This window comes from Petaurus breviceps, unplaced genomic scaffold (genome assembly GCF_028583685.1).
Source record: "Petaurus breviceps papuanus isolate PSGF00001 unplaced genomic scaffold, PetGlider_PUasm1.0 38, whole genome shotgun sequence".
NCBI classification, from domain to species: domain Eukaryota; kingdom Metazoa; phylum Chordata; class Mammalia; order Diprotodontia; family Petauridae; genus Petaurus; species Petaurus breviceps.
This window is the reverse complement of record NW_027186304.1, coordinates 92,566,370-92,587,120: the sequence shown is the minus strand read 5'-3', so window position 1 is coordinate 92,587,120 and position 20,751 is coordinate 92,566,370. Positions and strand designations below refer to the sequence as shown.

The 20,751-nt window shown below is 37.9% G+C and overlaps 1 protein-coding gene across 2 annotated transcripts in view; it reads left to right on the top strand.

Moving 5' to 3' along the window:
• IL7 (interleukin 7) overlaps positions 1-20,751 on the top strand; it is a 52,650-nt gene that overhangs the window by 3,307 nt on the left and 28,592 nt on the right. For both annotated transcript variants that reach the window (XM_069100161.1, XM_069100160.1), the window contains exon 2: positions 11,310-11,449. In XM_069100161.1, the coding sequence (XP_068956262.1) occupies positions 11,310-11,449 (140 nt within the window). The remainder of the gene's footprint in view (positions 1-11,309; positions 11,450-20,751) is intronic.

Here is a 20,751-nt window from a genome sequence, read left to right as displayed (position 1 = left end):
TCTCTCTCTCTCTCTCTCTCTCTCTCTCTCTCTCTGTCTCTCTCTCGCTATATCACCTTCCTTTCCCCCCCCTTGATTCTTGATCTCTATGATTTAGTCTGACAAGCAGTAGGTTGAACTTAGCTAGACGCTTACTACTGCATATCACAATAAGTAAAAAAAAAAAGTGCATGTCACTTGTAAATGTCTGTAGTTCAATCTCCTTTAATGAACTTTGCCTTTGGAGAGATGACTCCATACTGAATCATTCCTCTAGGAATTTTAGTAAAGAGTGCTGATACTAGAGTCACAGTCCTCAGGTTCAGATACCACCTCTGACACAACCTGAAAGGAAAGCCATCTTGCTGGGCCTCAGTTTTCTCACCAGTAAAATGATGGGATTGGACTAAATGGCCCCTGAGGTCTTGTTGCTGTGACTTCATACCCACAGCCCCAAGCTTCTTATTCCTTTGTTGTATATGAGCACAGTGTATGAATCTTCTGGATCCTAATGCCAAACATAGAAAGTAAAGTTTGGAAAGAAAACAATTGTTTGATCTAATTATGGCTTTATATTCACAGTGACATGGCATGAAAACAAATAGAGATGAAAAAGAAAAAGGCCTTGTCTCAGTTATGAGCAGTGTATTCAAAAGATCCCAGTGTTGTATATGAACACTACATTGGGCTTCTGAGGAGTGAATAAAAGTGAATAAAAATTCCCTTAATTGAGGGAACCACATTGAAAGATGCTAACAATAGAAATTAAGCCTGGTAAGCTGCACAAATTCTAGCACATTGGTTCCATGGGCTACTCAGCAGAATAGCCATTTTTAGAATTGCAAATTACAAAACCACAAATCTGGAGAGTTTTCTGTTGGGTCAGTTCTGGGCATGTTATGCCCCTTGGACTAGTAAAAACAAAAAATGTTCTCCTTGCAGAGGAATAGAGTAAATGTAGAGAACATGTTTCATAATATGTTTTGAAACAAAGAAAGAGCTCCTAGTAAAATGCCAATGAGTAGTTAAAGGGGAAGGCTAGCAGATGGGAAACATCATCAGCACTATGGGGCAGCCTTGACTAGAATATTAGAGCATCTGAAGGGCACCACAGTTTAGTAGATAGTGTCCTGGAATTGAAGTCAGAAAGACAAGTTCAAATTCCATCTCACACAATTCACTTAGAAGCAGTATAACCCTGGGCAAGTCATTTAACTTCTATGTGCCACAGTTCCCTTATCTGTGTACAATGAGGAGGCTGGACTCAATAGCTTCTAAGGCCCTCCCAGCTCTAAATTTGTGATCCAGTGATCCCTTTTAGCTCTGAGTCTTATTGATTGACACACAAGAGAAGTTAGAAGTTAGTAAAAATAAAGAGGTAATATTTTTTCATCCAGATTCACAGACCCCTGAAATCTATACATTGGGGATCCATGGATCTCAGATTAAAAAGCCTTGCTCTAGGAATTCTCAGTATTTATCTAGCCTCCTAGACCATTTACCACGTGTACCATACAACTAGACATTTAATCCTGTAAGGTCTTTTTTCCCTTTATTGATTCCATGTATTTGCTCCCCCCAAAAAAAAAAATTTAGAAAAAATCAACTGTTCTCCTAGCACAATGCTAATAGACTTTGTCAATAAATTGTTGCTTGATTTCAGATGGAGCACCTTAGGGACCAGTGAGCATGAAAGAAAGAATTCTTGTTCTCATGTGAAGAAGGTAGCTCTCCTTCCATGCAGAAACTATCATTATACCATAGAATGTTAGGCCTCGACGAGACATTAGGTATCATCTAGTCCCAACTCTAGGGTGGCACCATGGTACAGTACAACATGGTACAGTCCAAGCCCTAGGGAAGCTGAGAATGGTGGCTCAAATCCTCTTAGTTGCTAACTTGTGTTACCTTCTCCAAGTTCCCAAACTGGGTGATACTGCCCCCTGGTGGGCTCTGGAACAATCCAAGGGGACAGTAGCCTGGGGTGCAATGGTGGGGCGTCGTATAAAAATAAGCAAATGGTGGAAGCATTAAGGACATAAGAGAAAAACATTTTGAAAAATCATTCGTACATGTTTCACCTGTTGTATGATGGAGTTAAAGTCATAGTGATTATATTATTATTCAAATACACACCACGTACAAGTTATAATGATCAGTGGTCAAATCCGCCAGGAGGTCTTAAAAAGCAAGTGTTGACAGGAGAGGAAGAACACATTGTTTAGAAGTCCAGTATGCATTGGCAGGAATATGTGCATGTAATGACTTGTTTATAATACAATAGTATATGGTTATATGATGCAGTATTGCAGTCATCAAAATTTCAATGCAGGAGAAACCCCACAAATTTACAATAAATTACTAAATTCAAGATGCGTCATTTTTTTTTTAATTCATGGTTTTGTTTTTTGTTTTTTTGAAATGACACAAACTTCAAAAAAATCATTAAGGGGTTAAAGAAAATAGATTTCCAGGGCAGCGCTGAGTAATATTTTTTTTTAAAGGGGGTGGGAGGCCAAATAAGTCTGCCTTAGACAAGTCATTTAACCTCTCTTGGTATCAGTTTCCTCATTTTTAAAATGACAGAGTTGGATTAAATGTCCTCTAAAGGCCCTTCATACCCTAGATCTATGTTTCCTACATTTTTGCAGATGAGGAAACGTTCTCCTCTTCAGGAGGAGAAAGGATTTACCCAAGTTCACACAAGTAACTGTCAGAGTTAGGACTAGAACCTTTGATTCTTAACTCCCAGTTTAGTGTTTTTATTTCCACAAGTCTCTATAGAGTGTCTTACATGCAATATTACTGTACATAATTGGTCATGGCCATTACTGATCATAAAATGGACAGGTTTTTATGGCAGTAAACCAAGACCTGAGAGTCAAGGGTTCATCATCTGTTTGTGTATAGCCCACTAGCTGAGAATGTTTTGTACTTTTAAATACAATAAAACTTTATTTTAAAAAATATATATATAAATCATTCCTAGCTTACTGACCATACAAAAAGACCTGATTGGGCACATTTGGTCTGCAGATTGTGCTTTGCAAATTACAAATTGTAAAGGACTCTGAGCTGCTGTCTTCATGATAGTGAGCCCAGCAGTGTCACCAAACACAATGACTCATTGAAAAATACTAAACTGATGTTTGATTTCAACATTCATATTTTCAGAATTATACTCACAATTTTTTTTGAAAGTTTCCTGGTCTTTGTGGGAGAGGACCCTGAAAGGAACAAATTCAATCAATTCTATTTAATTCAGCAAGCATATATTAAGTACCTACTTGTGTAATACACTGTGTTAGGTCTACAGAAATGAAAATTAGCCCAAGCCCTCAAGGAGCACACATTTTATTTGGGGCATATAACATTTACAAAGATAAGGAAATACAATTTGAAAGGAAGAGGGCACTTTCAATACTGATTCATTCATAAGGAAGTCAGTGACAGCAAACAGTCAGTGATGAGCAACTCATTTATGATTTTTAGGTGAAATTTCTCCTTTATAGAAGATGACAAAAACTCCCTGTAGCATCCTGGTAGAATAGAAGCCAATGTCAGTTAGGAATCCCACTTTTGTTTTCAAGATCTATAAGGAAACCTTGCATCTGAATGCACACTATTTTAGAGAGCAGAGGTAGGTCTGCAGTCAATTCTTATCCATCCTTGAAGATCAGAAGCCATTTTTATCCATTTGATTTACAGCCAGAAACTACTTCCGACTCCTAGAAAAAAAATGCGCAACAATCTCCCTTGTCTATTCATGTGTTTTAGTACACCTCTTGGGGAATAGCTGAGAATTCTCAGTAGGGTTTTACTACCTAAAGTGGGAACCTTAGAGTGGCTAGGTGGCACAGTGGATAGAGTGATGGGACTGAAGTCAGGAAGACTCATCTTCATAAATTCAAATGCAGCCTCAGATACTTCCTACTGTATGACCCTGGGCAAGTCACTTAACCCTGTTTGCCTCAGTTTCTTCATCTGTCAGATAAGTTGGAGAAGGAAATAACAAACCACTCCAGTATCTTTGGCAAGAAAACCCCAAAGGGGTCACAGAGAGTCAGACAGGACTGAAAAATGACTAAAGAACACTTTTGTGTTTTTTAATGTTTTGTTCTATTAAGGATAAACAGATGAGAATGGGGGAGCAGGGGGGTGCGGGGAGGGGGAGGGGGAGGGGGGCGGAGAGGAGGACCCAGAATGTCATACAGCAGAAAGCAGGAACTCACAAGCCTGGGAAATCTGCCAGGTGTTCTCCATTATGGGAATTTGCCCAGCCTAGAGAAATAGCCCTACCATATGTTGCTAAGAATCAGGGTGTTAGAATCAAAGTTCTAGAAAATCTGCTCAACCACATTGTAGAAGTTCCTTCCAATTTCATTGACAGCTCAATATGCAGTAGCAGTCTGTATAAGGAAGCTGAATAGTGTCATGGAAGAAGTGCCAAGGCTCAAATGACACCTTTGATACTTGATATCTGTGTGACCTTGGACAAATCACTTAACCTTTCAGGACCTCAGTTTCTTCATCTGTAAAATGAAGGGGTAAAACTAGACAACATTCAAGGTCTTTCCTATTATCAGTCCTTACTATCTAGTGTCATTCCTATGGTTGGAACAAAGGTGCAATACTAGCCTTTTTGTTACAAATATCTGAAAGTCTTTCAGTTCATCAAATGTCCATTTTTTTTCCCATTCAGGATTATCCTTAACTTTGTTGGGTAAGTCATTCTTGGACGCAACCCCAGCTCCTTTGCTTTTCAAAATACAGTGTTCTAAGACATACGGTCTTTTATTGTAGAAGCTGCTAGGACTTGTGAAATCCTGATTTCCCACAGTATTTAAATGTGGGTTTTTTTTTCTTTTTGCTTACAGTAATTTTTCTTTGACCTGGGAATTTTGAAACTTGGTTTTGTAAGTTTTCTTCCTGGTACTCTTTCAGGTACTGAATGGTAGATTTTTTTTTAATTTCCATTTTACCCTCTTGTTCTAGAACTTCAGGGAAATTTTCCTTAATAATTTCTGTAATATTGTATGCAGATTCTTTTTTTGATCATAACTTTCAGGTAGTCTTACAATTCTAATAGTCTCTCTTTGATGTGTTCTGCAGATCAATTGTGTTTCTCATAAGATGTTTCAGATTCTCTTCTATTTTTTCTAGTTTTATTATTTTTATTGTCTTATGTATCACCAAGGCAATATTCATAGCACCAATGGTGACTAGGAATATACTGTCATAGGTCTGAATTGCAAAATATAACAGACTCCCCACATAGAAGACAGAAGCAAAACATTTATTAAAACACCAGAAAGCCAAATCCCAACATCAGAAAACCGAATCCATCATAGCAACAAAGAAGTTAATATACAATAACACTTCAAAGAGCAACACCATCCCAAAGCCTTCCTCCTGCTCAGGCCTTCTCATAAACAAACACTCACAAGTCTAGGTGTCTCCTTGCCTGCATCTTCTCTCTCCCTCCTCACTAACTTCTCTGACTTCCAACTTCCTCCCAGCTCTGATCCACCCTTCCTTTGCAGCAAACTCCTCCCACCACAGACTCTATGTGATTACATTTGACTTATTAGGGGGCAGGGAAGATCTCCAAATTCCCTTAGGCTTCTTAAGGGGCAGGGAAAATCTTCAAATCCCCATTACGATTACACCTTATAACATCATTCAATTGTACTTGTTCAGCTCTAGTTTTTAAGGAGTTATTTTCTTCCTTAAGATTTTGTATCTCTTTTTCCAATTGGTTAACTTTTTTTCATAATTTTCTTGGATTGCTTTTATTTGATTTTTTAATTCCTTTTTAGGTTCTTCCAATAGTTCTTTTGGGGCTTGTGACCATTGTCATTACTCTTTGGGGTAGGTGCAATATTGTTTCGTTTTTTATTTCACTATCTTCTGAATATGAAACCAGATCTTCTTTAACACCAAAGTAGCTAAGTATGGTTAGGTCTTTTTTTCCTTTGCTTACTCATTTTTATTTTTATTTTGTTTTATTTTATCTTTAGCAATTAATTATCATTATGATCCATCATAATCAAGTTTTAATCCATAGTTGTGGGTAATGTTGTCCTAGGCTTCAAATCCTCCTTACTGTTGTTTTCTGAATTCTTTCTAGGGTCTCAAGCTCAAGGACTCTTCTCCTCTTCCCTTAAACCAAAGTTATGACCCCTAGCCACATTGTCCAGTAAAATGTTCTTGTTTCCTATTGTACCACACTCACCAGTTGTGTGCTCATTCCTCCCTGTCCACAGCCCCCAAATCACATCTGGTCCAACTTCTAGAAACGGAAGGGGGTTTGTCTCTTCAGTCTTCCCCCAGTCTTCTACTGTTCCCTACATGAAAAGTTTGTGAGGTAAAATTTCTTGAGGTGGAAGTTCCTGAGATAAAATTTCTTGAAGCTGTGAGTGAGGTAAAAATTGAGGTGAAATTTCTTGAGATCTAGTCTGCTTCTCTCAGGGCCCACTGTTTGTTAATTCAGTGGAGTTGGTCTAGAGATGTTTATAGTTCCATCAGGCCATCCTCACCCTCTAGAGTCTTCTCTGAGGTACTCTCAAGTTGTCTTAGGAGGACAACTGTTTTACCTCTTTATTTTTGCTGGTCTATATTCATTTCATTGTGATTTTCTATCTGTTTGTGGAGGAAATCTGGAGACCCTGGAAATTTCTGGCCAACTTTGCCATCTTCCCAGAATGTCTCTTAGATTACGTGACTTCTAAGGTACTTTCTAGCTCAAGACTTATGACCTATAAATATATTTCAGTGAATATAACTCAGAATTTCACACTAACAAACAAATAATCCCAGTTGTATGAGTTTGTAGAGTAAGTAAGGTTTGAGAAACAAACTATTCCCCTCCTCTAAATCTCCCCAATAACATATTCAAAATTATGCAATTAATGTCATTCATTTTCTTTAAGTATAGCTCCCTATTAAAATGGAAATAATGAAACACTTATCACATTTCTGTTTTGCTTAAATTAGTTTATTAGGACCTTCCTTACAGCTTAGCCAGCTTTGCACAAATTTTAAGACAGTTGAATATAGAAGGAACAATATGGCATTAGGTACCTGTTATCTAGGGTGCCACTATGGAAATAGAAGCCTTTGGAAGGCTTCAGAGGCAGACTTTACCAAAATTATCATCCTTATCACATCCTTATCTTCATATCAAAATTTATGAACAATGTTTTTATTTGCTGTCGTATAACGAATACTAATAATCTCTAAAATAAATGGAATGAAAAGATTTCAATATATAGAGACATTTTATATAGGAGCTCAGAATCAGTGAGCCTACGAGAGAATGGACTTAAATTCTAATATTTTTTTATTCAACTTCAAAGAGTATGTATTTTATCTACCTTTGCAATACTCCAGAGACCATTAAATATATGTAAAAGAAGAATTTCATACTCACAACTTGTCCCAGAAAAATCTCTATTTGAATCTTATAAAAAATAATAAAAATTAAATAATCATAAGAATAAGGATTTAACTACAAAGTACCTTCCAAATATTAGCTAGTTAAGAATATGTTCACTGTATGTAAAACTTTTATCACAAAAATCTATGAACATTTACAAAAAAAAAAAAAATAGAGGAGGAGAAAGGAGGGTATACCAAGGTACTACTTATAGATTCATTAGTTATTGAACAGGGCATCTAGGTGGCACAATGGATACAGCATCAGCCCTGGAGTCAGGAGGACCTGAGTTCAAATGTGGTCTCAGAAACCTGCTATCTATGTGACCCTGGGCAAGTCACTTAACCTGTTTGCCTGAGTTTCCTCATTTGTTAAAGGAGCTGGAGAAGTAAATGGCAAAACACTACAATACCTTTGCCAAGAAAACCCCAAATGGGGTCATGGGAAGTCTGACACGACTGGAACAACTCAACAACAATAAAAATTATTGAATAAGCCACCCTGCTTTTATTGGTTTTACAAAGATTTCACTCAGTTCTACATTCGTGCCTCATTTATGTCATGCAAATATACAAAATAGATCCAAGTACAGTGAAAATACTAGAATCTTTTAATATCTACATGGAAAAACTATTCTGTATTTGAAACATACCACCTACACAATAATGTCAGAAATAATCAATACAAAACATGACATTTTTTTCAGGGAAAGAGTGTGAGTCTATTATGCTTCTACCTAGCCATAATCCATTATCATCCCTTTAATAGAAGTAAGTGTGGCTTCTGAGGTAAAAAGGGAGCCAAACCAAAACATTGCTTATGAATTATTTGATGTACATGGATATCAAGGACATCAAGCTATATGACAACACACACACACACACACACCTGTCTTACATCCTATGGAATTTGTTTTTCCCGAAGATTTCAAAATACCATTTGGATGCAATAAGTATAAAATTCTTAATACATGCCCAGGAAAGATAGACAAAAGGCTTCAAGCTCAAATTTTGAGGCCAAATGAAACCAATGGATAAAAGTGATACTCATCAATACCTTGGCCTCCTCCAGGCAAAATATATCAAGCATAAAGATATCAAGGGAAAATTGCAATTGGGCTAACTGAAAAAAAAATCAAGACTTTTCTGGCTAATATAGGTGTAGATTTCAAAGTTCGTTGGGAAGAACACATTTACAGAAAATAACATGTAATACCAGCATTAATTGTACATTTGGAACAGTAAAATAGACCATAGCATATTTGTAAAAAAATTTGTTTTTGTATTCTGAACAAAAAAACTGAACAATATTAATGAAGCATAGGGCTCATCACCCAAGTCAGCTGTCTGTACAAAGGTCAACATTTCTTCACCAAAAAAGGAGAAAGAATACTGATAGTTATTCTCACAGCATGTAATATTCAGGTCAAAAGCCTACAGAAACACATTTGCAGCAAGTGTATATCAACTCATCAAGTGATATTAAAGGCTGACAAAAGGCATAAGAAACTGAATTTTTTCAAATGTACTCAGAACCGGTTTACCCCTGAGTAGAATCTACTAATTAACTAAGATCCAAGAGTGGAATCACAATGCCTTCTAAGATGATATCCAAATAAACTCAAACAGTATGTTGACAAAGAAGTATCAAAAATGGCTAAATCATGTGAAATTGTTTACAGAAACACAAGTGTTTTAAAATAGCAATCGAGAATCAGGTGACTGCCACCAGAAATCCCAGAAAGGTTGTCCTTAATGAACCCAGACTTATTAATCAGTGAAGATTATGCAAGGGAACAATAGAAATCATGCAGTATATTACTGCAGGCTATAAAAATTTATTCACTACCAAATACCTAGCAAGACATGACTGATAAAAATTATGCATTAGAAACTCACTGTCTATGGGGGCGGTGAGTTGGCACAGTGAATAGAGCATGGGCCCTGGAGTCAGGAGGACCTGAGTTCAAATCCGGCCTCAGACACTTAACACAAAAACTAACTGTGTGACCTTGGGCAAATCACTTAACCCCAATTGCCCTACCTTCCCACCTCCAAAACGAAAAAAAAAAGTTACTTACTGTTTTGTATGGGCTGACAGCTGAAAAATCACCATGTTCATCACAAACACATAAGCTAAAGTTAAGAATATTGTTAATGGCACAGTGAGTAAGAGGGCTGGCCCCGGCGTCGGGAGACCCGGATCGGTACCAGCCTCAGATACTTGGCACCCACACAAAATAACTGGCCGTGTAGCCAGTTAAGTAACTGAGCAAGTTACTTAACCTCAGTTGCTTTAAAAAAAAAAAAAGAATATTGTTAATGCAGTAGAAGGAAGAATTGGAGAACAGTTATCCAAAAATTAAATGTGCTACCTTATGAGATAATGCGCTGATTTTAATTAGAGTGCTTAGACATAGAGTAGATGACACTTTGGTAGAACTGTTGTAAATAAAATTCATGTTTTGGGTAAAGACTGTACTAGATGACTTATAAGGGGGTTCTTTTAAATACTAATCAATATCCCCAACATCTAGCAACATTAATTTTTCTGAGATATTGTTCTACAGGACTCAACACTAATGAGAAAGGAAAAGCTTAGTCTTGCCCTGTTCAAAAGATGAGACTAAATGATAAGAACTAAACTTTCAGAGCCCAGAAATTCACAAGGTTAATTTATGCATTCCTATATTTTAATGGGAAACTATATACACTTTGAAAGGAAACAATAAGCAGTATCACCCCCAGGGTAGTTGTAAAGCAACAAGACAAGTTGATTTTTTTTTGTTCCCAATACTAAGAGAAATTTTTAAAAAATTGTTTATATTTTTTACAAATAATTTGGGTACCTCAATGTATAGAGAGCCAGGTCCAGAGTCAGGAAGACTGGAGTTCAAATCCAACCTTAGACATTTATTATCTATGTGACCCTGGGCAAGTCATTTAACCTCTATTTGCCTCAGTTTTCTCAACTGTAAAATGGGGATAATAATAGCACTTACCTTCTAGGGTTCTTGTGAGAATCAAATGAGATAATAATTGTACAGCATTTAGCACAGTGTCTGGCACACACACACACACACACACACACACACAGAGTTATCCCTTCCACATTGCAAGGGGTGTGGTAGTTGAAAATCTGCATAAAATTTTTTGGTCCTCTTTTCATACCAGAGAAGTCTGAGCTATTTTGGTATTAAAGTATAAAAAATATGTTGATGTTATAAAATACTATACATGTATTTTGTGCATTTTTGAGTTTCTAAATATTTTCTGTGTCATCTGCTGACCGTTGTGTGTCATCTGTGTCTTCCACAGTGATCCCAAAAAATTCCCATTTAATTTCTTACACCAACCCACAATATGTCAAAACTGCAATGGGGAAAGTCACAATGTGGAAGAAATAACTATGCATGGTGTACTCATATATGTATATACATAAAGACATATCGAATGTACATATACATGTACAGACATGTGCAATATGCATGTGTGTATATATATGCACACCTGTAGTTATACCAAGAAAATCTAAAAAGACTACCCTAACATCCTGTCCCTAGAATTTGTCCTTCAGTTCCAGATAGGAATTGAATTCCAAGAAAAGCATTGATTTCCTCACCTCTGTCATTCCTCTTCAGACTAATCTGAGTAAATCATATCTGCTCAGTTGCAGTCAAAGAAAGCTACATTCTAAAATGGCGGCCCTATTCATAATGATGGGTTGATTTGTAAAGAGAACTTTATGATCTCTACCAATAAAGATGGACTTTTATTTATCAGAAATAGATAAATTCCACTTGAATCATGTAACTACATAGCATGTGTTTCACTTTATAGAATGTAGAAATTGGCTTATGACACATAACATTCTTATACAATGTTGAATTTAGTTTTTTTTAGGTCTATCTTTGGAATTCCTTCACTGATCCTTGTTCTGTTGCCAGCAACTTCTTCTGATTGTGAGATTGAAGATAAAAATAGGATAATAGGAGAGTATATGAATGTCTTATATGTCAACATTCAACAATTGGTATGTAGTTGTTTTGTCTTTTCAACATTTTTATTTATCGATAATTTTAAAATTGGTTGTTAGGTATTAAAATGTGGAGGTGTACATTCCTTTGCAAGAAAGTGAAATATCTTTTATTAATAATATATGAATCTATATTTGTTACTTGTTAGTCTTCCCATTCTTTTGTTGTGAAAAATAACTTAGATTTAGAAGACCAGAGTTCTAGTTCCAGGCTTCAAGGCCAACTCTGTAAACTATACAACATTGCCTCTTAAGTTGGTAACAGTGAGTAAATTCTTTTGAGGCAGATACATAAACAAAATTGTTAGATTCATTTAACCAATAAATTCTATGCTGCTTTGAATTTTTAATGTTGTTTGAATAACAGATCACAGTACCATAAGTGAATAAATGAATGGATGGATAGATGGATGGATGATAATGCATTGTTATCTGCTAAGCACTGGATATACAAATTTTAAAAGTGGGACAGTTTCTACTCTCAAGAAGCTAACATTCTAGTTAGAGACAATAATACAGAAAGGAAAATTCACAATAGAGTGGATAGAAAGACTCATAAATCCTAAATACAGGGGTGGTGGCAGTTGGCAAGGTTCAAATTTTATCAGTAGTTTAGAGGCAGGGCAGATGGCAAAGTCTAGAGGACATTAGGAAACAGTGGCAAGGCAACATATGGTAAGCCCCAGTAGTCTTTCATCTCTCTGGAAAGAACAGAGTTTGTAACTCCCATCTCATCCAAGCCAGGTGAGCAATAAACAGTTTGAATGGTTTCAAGGTGGATCCATCCAGGAGGCGAGTCAAAAGAGGAAAGCAAAAGCTAGGCGTGGGTGGGTGCCCCTATGGTGGTGGGTCTTTTGTCTACCCAGCCATCCTGGATGGATTTTATTCTCAAAATTTCAATGAAGTCATGCTTTCATTGGTTTGGGTATTCTTCCTTTCATTCATATAGATTTCATTAGTCCTCCGTGCCATCTCAAATCCTCAGTATTGATCATTCTTGACCTCTCTGTCTACCACCTTTTCGTCAGGATAGTGTTTCCTCTCTGCATTTTCATGGCACTGTTCTTTCCTGGTCTTTCCTCTTCTTTCCAACCATTCTTCACTTCCCTTTATCCCTTCAGCTTCCATGTCTTCCTAACTCTGGTTGTATCCCAAGGTTTAGTACTATTCCCTCTCCTCTTTTTTCTCCATACTCTCTCCCTGAGTAACCTCATCAACCCCAGTAGCTTCAATTCCCATCTCTATTCCCATGGCTGCTGAGTCCATATATCCAACTTTAGTCTGTCCATCTCCTGAGTTCTAATTACATGTCTCCCTCTGCCTGTTGGACATTTCAAACTGAATACTCCACAACCATCTCAAATTCAACATATCAAAAATAGAACTAACCTTTGCCTCAAAACCAAGCACTCTTCTGGATTTCTCCATTACTCACAGGAGCACCACCATCCCGCCAGTCATTTAGGTCTGTAACTTGTGTGGCATTATTCTCACTCGTCCCACCTATCCAATCCGTTGCCATATCTTGTCATTTCTGTCTCCACAGCATCTCTCATATATATTCCCCTTTACCAGTCACCCAAATGCCACCTAATTCAGGTTCTTATCACCTCTCCCATGTACTATTATAATAGCCTACTTTGGTCTCCCTACCTCAAGTATCATCCCTTCCTATACATCCTATCCACATCCATTGAACTGACTTTCTTAAAGTGAGGTTCTGCCATGTTATTCCCCCTACAATAAATTTAGATGGTTTTCTATTACATGTAGGATCAAATATAAACTTCTTTATTAAGCATTTACATCTCTCCACAACCTCTCTCCCTGCTAGCTTTCTAGTGTTTTTTTATATATTTTTTCCTCTCCACACACTGCAATTCAGCCATACCCCTCTACTTTCTCTCCTACCGTGTTTCCCCGATAATAAGACACTGTCTTATTAATTTTTTTGGAAAGAAAAATAACAGAGGGCTTATTTTCAGGGGAGGGCTTATGTTGTCCTGCCTCAGCTCTCCTCTGCGGCACTGCTCTCAATGGCGCCAGCAAGCAAATCACTGGGGAAGAACAGGATGACGTGCTCACTGCTGCAGCTCTAATTGGATGCAGCTCGAAGCGTGGCGTGCATTTCACCGGGGGGGGGGACAGTACATACAGAGGGTACCGTAATGTAGCGTGTAGCGCAGGGGATCACCTTTACTACAGTAGCAATCTCAATAGGGCTTATTTTTGGGGGAGGGCTTATTTTAGAGGAATCTTACACAGTAAGGGGAGGGCTTATTTTCGGGATAGGTCTTATTATTGAGGAAACACGGTACATATACGGTGCTTCTCCCATCTCTGGGCCTTTGCACTGGCTCCTCCTTATGCCTGTGCAATGTACTCTTCCCACCCCCACTTTTTCCTTTCAGAATTTGTGGCTTCCTTCAAGATTCAGCTCAAAAAACTACTTTCTACATGAAATCTCTCTTAATATTCTGCCTTCAAACTCTAGTGTAGTCCCTCTCAAAACGACCTTAGAATTTATTTTGTCTATGCTTTAAATATTTATAAATTTACATGCTGTATCCTTCAATAGAATGTAAGTTCCTTGAGGGCAGAGATAATTTCATTTTTGTATCTGTACTGCTAATGATGGTACATAGTAGCCACTTCTTATTGATTAATTGCTTGATTGACGGTATAACTCTCCATATTTTGTTATAAATTCTCTATAGAGGATTCACTCAATGTGGTAGTGGACTTCCTTTGGTAGTTTTAATACTTTCAGACAACATGGTGTTAATTTCATTAAGCCTCAGAATACTATAGAGCCCCTCTCTGTTAGATCTATAGTTACCACTGAAAATGGGGAATGAGCTAGGCCCAGGATTTAATAGAAGGGAGAAGTCTGCATCCTCTTTAGTAGTTCAGGAATCTGTGACTTTGCTGGTGTGTTCACTCCCATCTGGAACTTGGTAGATGATCTTCAAGAGTTGTCACTATTGAAAATTGCATTGTCTTGATATAATGAGCCTCTTTGAAATTATTTATCTTGCTTCTTGGACAAAAGAAATAACTGTCCATCACTGGGGCCTTACTCAGGAGCCTTTTCTGCTTGTTAGAGTATTCTAAACATACCTAGCCTTTGAGTACATAAGGTAAGCTCCATAGCACTGAGTCACCGGAAGTGGGCTTTAGTGGCGGATGGCCAAGATTATATTTGGGAAACTCCTCTTTACTCTCAAACATGCCACACTTCTCCTGCAACAACAACTCCATCTTTTGAACATCCATGTTCTCCTAGATGCTGTATGGCTTTGAACCATGGAACATGATATCTTAGAAAAATGACAACGGCAAGGTACCCATAAGGAAATAGAAAGATTCGTGGTGTATAACTGTGGAATATTGCCCATTATATCTTACACTCATGAAGTAGTATAAAAGACACTATCAAGTTCATGGAAAGGGATCTGGGCCAGTAATGCTTGTGGTAGACCCTTAAGAGAGATAAAGTATATGGTGTAGTAGAAGGAGTCAAAGGACTTGGTTTCAAATCCCTGTCTTTGGGATTTCCAACTTGTGTGACACTGTACAAGTCATTTAGTCTTCCTGGGCCTCAAAATCCTCACCTCTAAAATGAGGGGAGTGGCCTCATTTAGTGCCATGCAGCACTAAAGTTATAAACCTTGCCATAGTAAGCCATTTGTAGAGTTGACTTGAATGACAGATAATAAACCATTTTAATACTTTTATCAAAATGAAGTGCATGGAGGAGCATACAATTGTGAGGAATGAACTAGGCTAAGAGAGAGATCAGATACTAGTCTGCTTTTTGTGTCCAAAGGCATTTTCTGATTGCCATGTCATGATGTTAATTCCTAAGGAGCTTGAAGTCCACAAAGACCTACAGTTTTTTTGAGGCGAACTTGTGAGGTTGACTTTTTGAAATCGATCAGAGAAAAAGAATAAGAAAGCATAAAAATGCATGTGAGATATTGTGTTTAGTTAAAGGAACTGCAAATGTTTATCCTGGAGAAGGAAAGATTTTATTTTAGGGGTAGGTAGTAAATAAATAAAAGTCTAGCTTTTCCCTATTACCGCCAGGATCAAGTCTAAAGTTTGGCATAATGTGACCTCTTCCTAATTTTCTAGTCCTATTGCACTCTATACCCAACCACAAACTTTACAGGTCATTAACACGACCTTCTTCTTGTTCCTCACACAGAATACTACATCTTGACTCTCTGCCTTCCCCTTGATTTTCCTCTATTCCTAGAATGTTCTTCTCCCACAGCTCTGTCTCCTGGCTTCCCTAGCTTCATTCAAAAATCAGCTCAAATCTTACCTTCTGCAAGAAGTCTTTCCTAAATTCCTCCCACATCTAATGTCTTCTGCCAGATTTAAACTCAGAAAAATTAATCCTCTTGACTCTAAGCCCAGCATTTTATCCATTGCATCTCTTAGCAGTTAGAGAGAGAGAGAGACACACATACATATACACACATGCACGCACATATATACGTGTGCATATATATACATATATATCTTTTATGTACATAGTGTTTTGCATGCTGTTTCCCTCCATCAGGATAATTTTCTCTTTGAGGTCCAGGACCACGTTTTTGCCTTGCCTTGTGACCTCAGTGCCTAGCACAGCACCGTGCACATAATAAGTACTTAATAAATGTATGTCTTTAAGTACTAGAGCAGCTTTCATCTGGAAAAGTGATTTGATTTGATCCTATTGACCCCTAGGCTTAGAATAAAAGTTACACAAAAAGAGATTTTGACTTGTCAGGATTAACAGTTTACCAACAATGAGAGCCATGCAGAAGTGGGAAGGGCTGCCTCAGAAAGTAGTAGGTTCTAACTTGGTAGAAATCTTCCATCACAGCTGTATAACTGTCTATAATTTGGGTTGTGGAGGATATACTATTTTTCCTTCTTCTAGAAGCCTGGGTAATGTAAGTAAAATTTCTACATCTAGACTTTTCTAAAACACAGGGTTAAACATTAAAGGATATTTTAAATGTAGTAGGGGATTTTTTTTTAATACAATAAGCATTGATATCAACCATACCTTGTGCAAGATTAGAGCTATTGTTTACTTTCGTTCAACAAATACTGAGTACTGACTGTACCATGTACTTCTGCCACTGGGAACTGAATGAATAAAATGTATACAAGTTCAAATTTTTTGGTTTTTTTTAAGTGCACAAGGTGTAAATATAACTAAATGATTAGACATTATGGAACAGATAGAACTTGAATTAGACCTCAAAGGGAAGGGGAAGAGTTGGATAGGTACTAATGCAGGAGCAGGGTCTTTTAGGCCAGGATAACAGACCAGACTTTTCCACATCATGGCTAGCAGCCTTCTCCATACTGGAATTGACTTCACCCTGGGCCCTTCTGATTGCTGAGTCCCTCACCTGGGTACCCTATAAGTTGCTACTCCTATAATTATAGCTCACAAACTCTTGCTAGTGAGATTACCTTTGATAGTCTTCTGGAAAATTCAGATACCTCAAATTCAATTCAAAATTAAATACCTCATAGCAAAGCCACTTAATAAGATGGCATGGTAAAACTCACTGCAAAATATTTTCCCATAAATTTGGGGCATATTGTCTCACAAATATACATAATACCCAAGAGAAGAATGAACACAAACTTGGAGTGGTAATGAGCCACATGTGTAGGAAATCTGTGGATCCAGGGCAACTCATGGCACTCGGGTATCATTTTTCTCCTTATGATAACCTCATACAGCTTCTCACTGAGTTTACTTTTCTGCTGGGCGGACTAGTCAGCTTGGCTCACTGGTTTTGCTTCCCTCTGAAGCCTGAATCTCCATTTCTAAGACTAGTTCTGTCCTGAATCCATGGCCTGCTCTCTTCTTTATTGCTAAGGGATCGTAGGCTGTAAAGCCAAGCATGAGCAGCTTTCCAGAGGACTGTTGCTATGAAAAGCTTCAAGGTTCTGATTACAGTATAGTGAACTCTATTTATTCAGTAACAAACTAAGACAAGACATTCACAGAAATCAAAGTACAGCATTCACAATGTTATGGCATAATAACTTATTACTAAAATGGCCACATAGTTTTCACCAAAGTAGTCACATAGTTTTAAACAAAGTACATTCATTTAGTAACTCAATCATTTAGTCAGTCCTTAATTTAATCACAAAGTGCAAAAGTCAAAGTTCTCCACCCCTAGGTCACATTGTCTTAATCTCTTCAATCAAAAAGTCTTCTTCTTAATTAGAGAAGTCCTTAACTCAATCATTTAAATATAAAGGTCAAAGTTCTCCACCCCAGGCTACAGTAAATCATGATTTTCTTTATTTGCTTCAAATACCCAAGGAGAGGTCTTTTCATCTTGACTAGAGGCAGGCTCTCAACTTCCATGATTCCTCTTCTATGGTCCCAGTTCCTTCCTGAATCAATCCAGCTGTCACTTGAGTTCAAAGGCAGACAGCTCTCAGTTCCTTTTCCAGCTTCTTGTGCAGTTCCTGTCCCATATTGAAGCTCACGGTGTCTAGTCCATCTCAAGTCCTTCACAATTTCTGTTCCTTGGAAGACAAAGCTTAACAAAGCCACAATAACATACTAATAACATACATGCACATTGCCGGCATCCTCATCAATTCACTATCTGCCTGTGAAATCAACTCATACGCACCAACGAAGTCTGAGAACTCAACACAAATCATCAGTATAGTCCTAGGATCTCTGAAAGCATCAGTAAGACCCTCCTCCAAGATTCTGTAAACATACAACAAGAAAATCCTCTTTCAGGGCTTTTGAACCAACAGTAAGATCCCAAGGCTTCTGTAACAACAGAAACGCCCCCTGTCAACAGACGAATCTGCCAAAGTAACATCAAAACAGACAGACAAAGTTCCAGCACCACAGTCGTGTTTCCTACCAGTTCTCCCCTCTTCTTATTTCTCAGTTTTTCTCAGTTTTCAGTTCTCTGTTCTGCCACCACAAATTCTGTTCTCAAATCTGCTCTCAATTTGTAGCTCCTCAGCCTCCACGCTGATTGCTCCCAGAAGTTCTTGCTTTCTAGCTTGGGCTTTTCCTTATATATGGTATTAGCTCCTCCCTGTTCTGCCTCTTCCTATTACATCAGCAAGTTCATCCCACTGTGGGATTCACAAGTTCTGTTTCTTAGAACTTGAAACAAGGTTCTAAGTACTTGTCTTGAAACACATCACTAAGTACAAGGGGCAGGGAAGATCTTCAAATCCCCATTATCATTACATAGGCCTTCAAGATGCCTTCCAGGCCTTTTGATGTCTTTCTCTGTCTGAAGAGTGTGTATCTCTTGTGAAGCTGCTGGCCCCTTCCTGGGAATGCTCTAATTGATAAAGTCTCAAAATGCTGAATGATATGTCTCCTACTATATATGTAGATCCATTGCTAAATATTATGGCAGATTAGGAGGAGGCATCTCCCATCCTTCAACCCATCCCTGCCAGCCATGTCCTCTTGTATAATTTCAGGGATCTCATTCTAGGGGCAGCTAGATGGCACAGTGCATAGAGTGTCAGGCCTGGAATCAGGAAGACCATCTTCCTTAATTCAAATATGGCCTCAAACACTTAATAGCTGTGTGACCCTGGGAGTCACTTAAACCTGTTTGCCTCAGTTTCCTCATCAGTAAAATGAGCTGGAGAAGGAAATGGCAAACCATTTCAGTGTTTTTTGCAAGAAAACTCCAATGGGATCAGTTGGAGATGACTGAAAAACTGAACAACAGCTCAACAAAATTCATTCTGCAAAGCTGCCATGTGCCTGGATACTCTTAAACTCTTATATCATGTTAAATGACTCCAGGTCTTTGCAGGTTTAGCTATTTTAAGGTCTCAATGGGTCTGACCAATTTTCAGCCTGTCAGTCCCCTAGCTGCTCCCCTTTCAAATCAATTAATAAAATTTTCACACTGCATAGCATGGACACAGTGTATCATCATATTCATACCCCAATGTTTCTGATAGCTGCCCTGTGCTTTCTGTGACTGCTTCCACTATGGGAGTGGGGAGGGTTGGTAAGAGAATCAATAAGTCAAAGAATAACTACCTTCCCCCCACCCCAATTTGCATGTTAAGTTATTTTCCTAGTGATGTTCCCAGTGATGCTGTGACTGTGAATCAAGATATGCCACAGTCTTCAAAGAAGCAAACCTTATGGATGGCTCAAAGGAAGAGATATGTGAAGGTTGCAAGTAGGCTGCTGCAGTCAATGATTACTTGCATTAGAATGTAAGTTTCTGGAGAGTAGACTGATTTGTTTTTTTCTCTGTAGCCACAGTGTTTAGCACCGTCTCTGACACATAAGTGGAATTTAATAAGTGTTCTTGACTAATTAATAGAAAGAGTAGCAAAAAGGTATTAAGGAAAGGTTTTCTTAGAAAAGGAGACGGGGCAATCATGTAGTAAGAGGGAGGGATAGAAAATGGACCCAATAAGTGTCATACTAATAAAAAAATCATGTTAGAAGAGCTAGAAGAAGACCTCCCACCTTCCACTTTTGTTAGACTTTTTGTGGAGGATGTTGAGAAAGACAGGAATGAGATAGTGTGACTGCATTGTGATCTACACCAGAGGTAACAAATGTGACAAAAACAGATTAAAATATAATTGGGAAATATTTTTTAAAAATAAATGAGTGTAATAGAACATAGATTATGTTAACATATAGTTTTTTAAGTCAATATATAGTTTCAGGAATCCTTGTGTATGGTTTGGTCCCCTCCAACCTTTCCTATTTGAGTTTGATACCAATGTTCTATCTATTGCAAGAAGTAACCATTACATGAATGAGTCCTTATCCTTCTTGATCTCTGCAGCATTTGATTTGATACTCCATCTGGATAGTCCCTCCTCTTTGGATTTTTTTTGTCACATTGCTCTGTCTTGGTATACCCATATGCATGACCTCTCCTCAGTCTGCCTCATAGATCATTATCTATTTATCAGTCTCTAACTTTTGGTATAGTGTATACAGTGCTGGGCATGGAGTCAGAAGACTCCTCTTCCTAAATTAAAATCTGGCTTCAGACACTTACTAGCTGTGATCTTGGGTAAGTCACTTAATCCTGTTTGCTTCAGTTTCCTCATCTGTAAAATGAGCTGGAGAAGGAAATGGTGAACTACTCCAGGATCTCTGCCAAGAAAACCCCAAATGGGCTCATGGAGAGTAGGGCATAAGTGAAAAATGACTTAACAATAGACTTTTATTGAATTTCTCTTTTCTCCTCCTCTTCCTCTTCCTCTCTCTCTCTCTCTCTCTCTCTCTCTCTCTC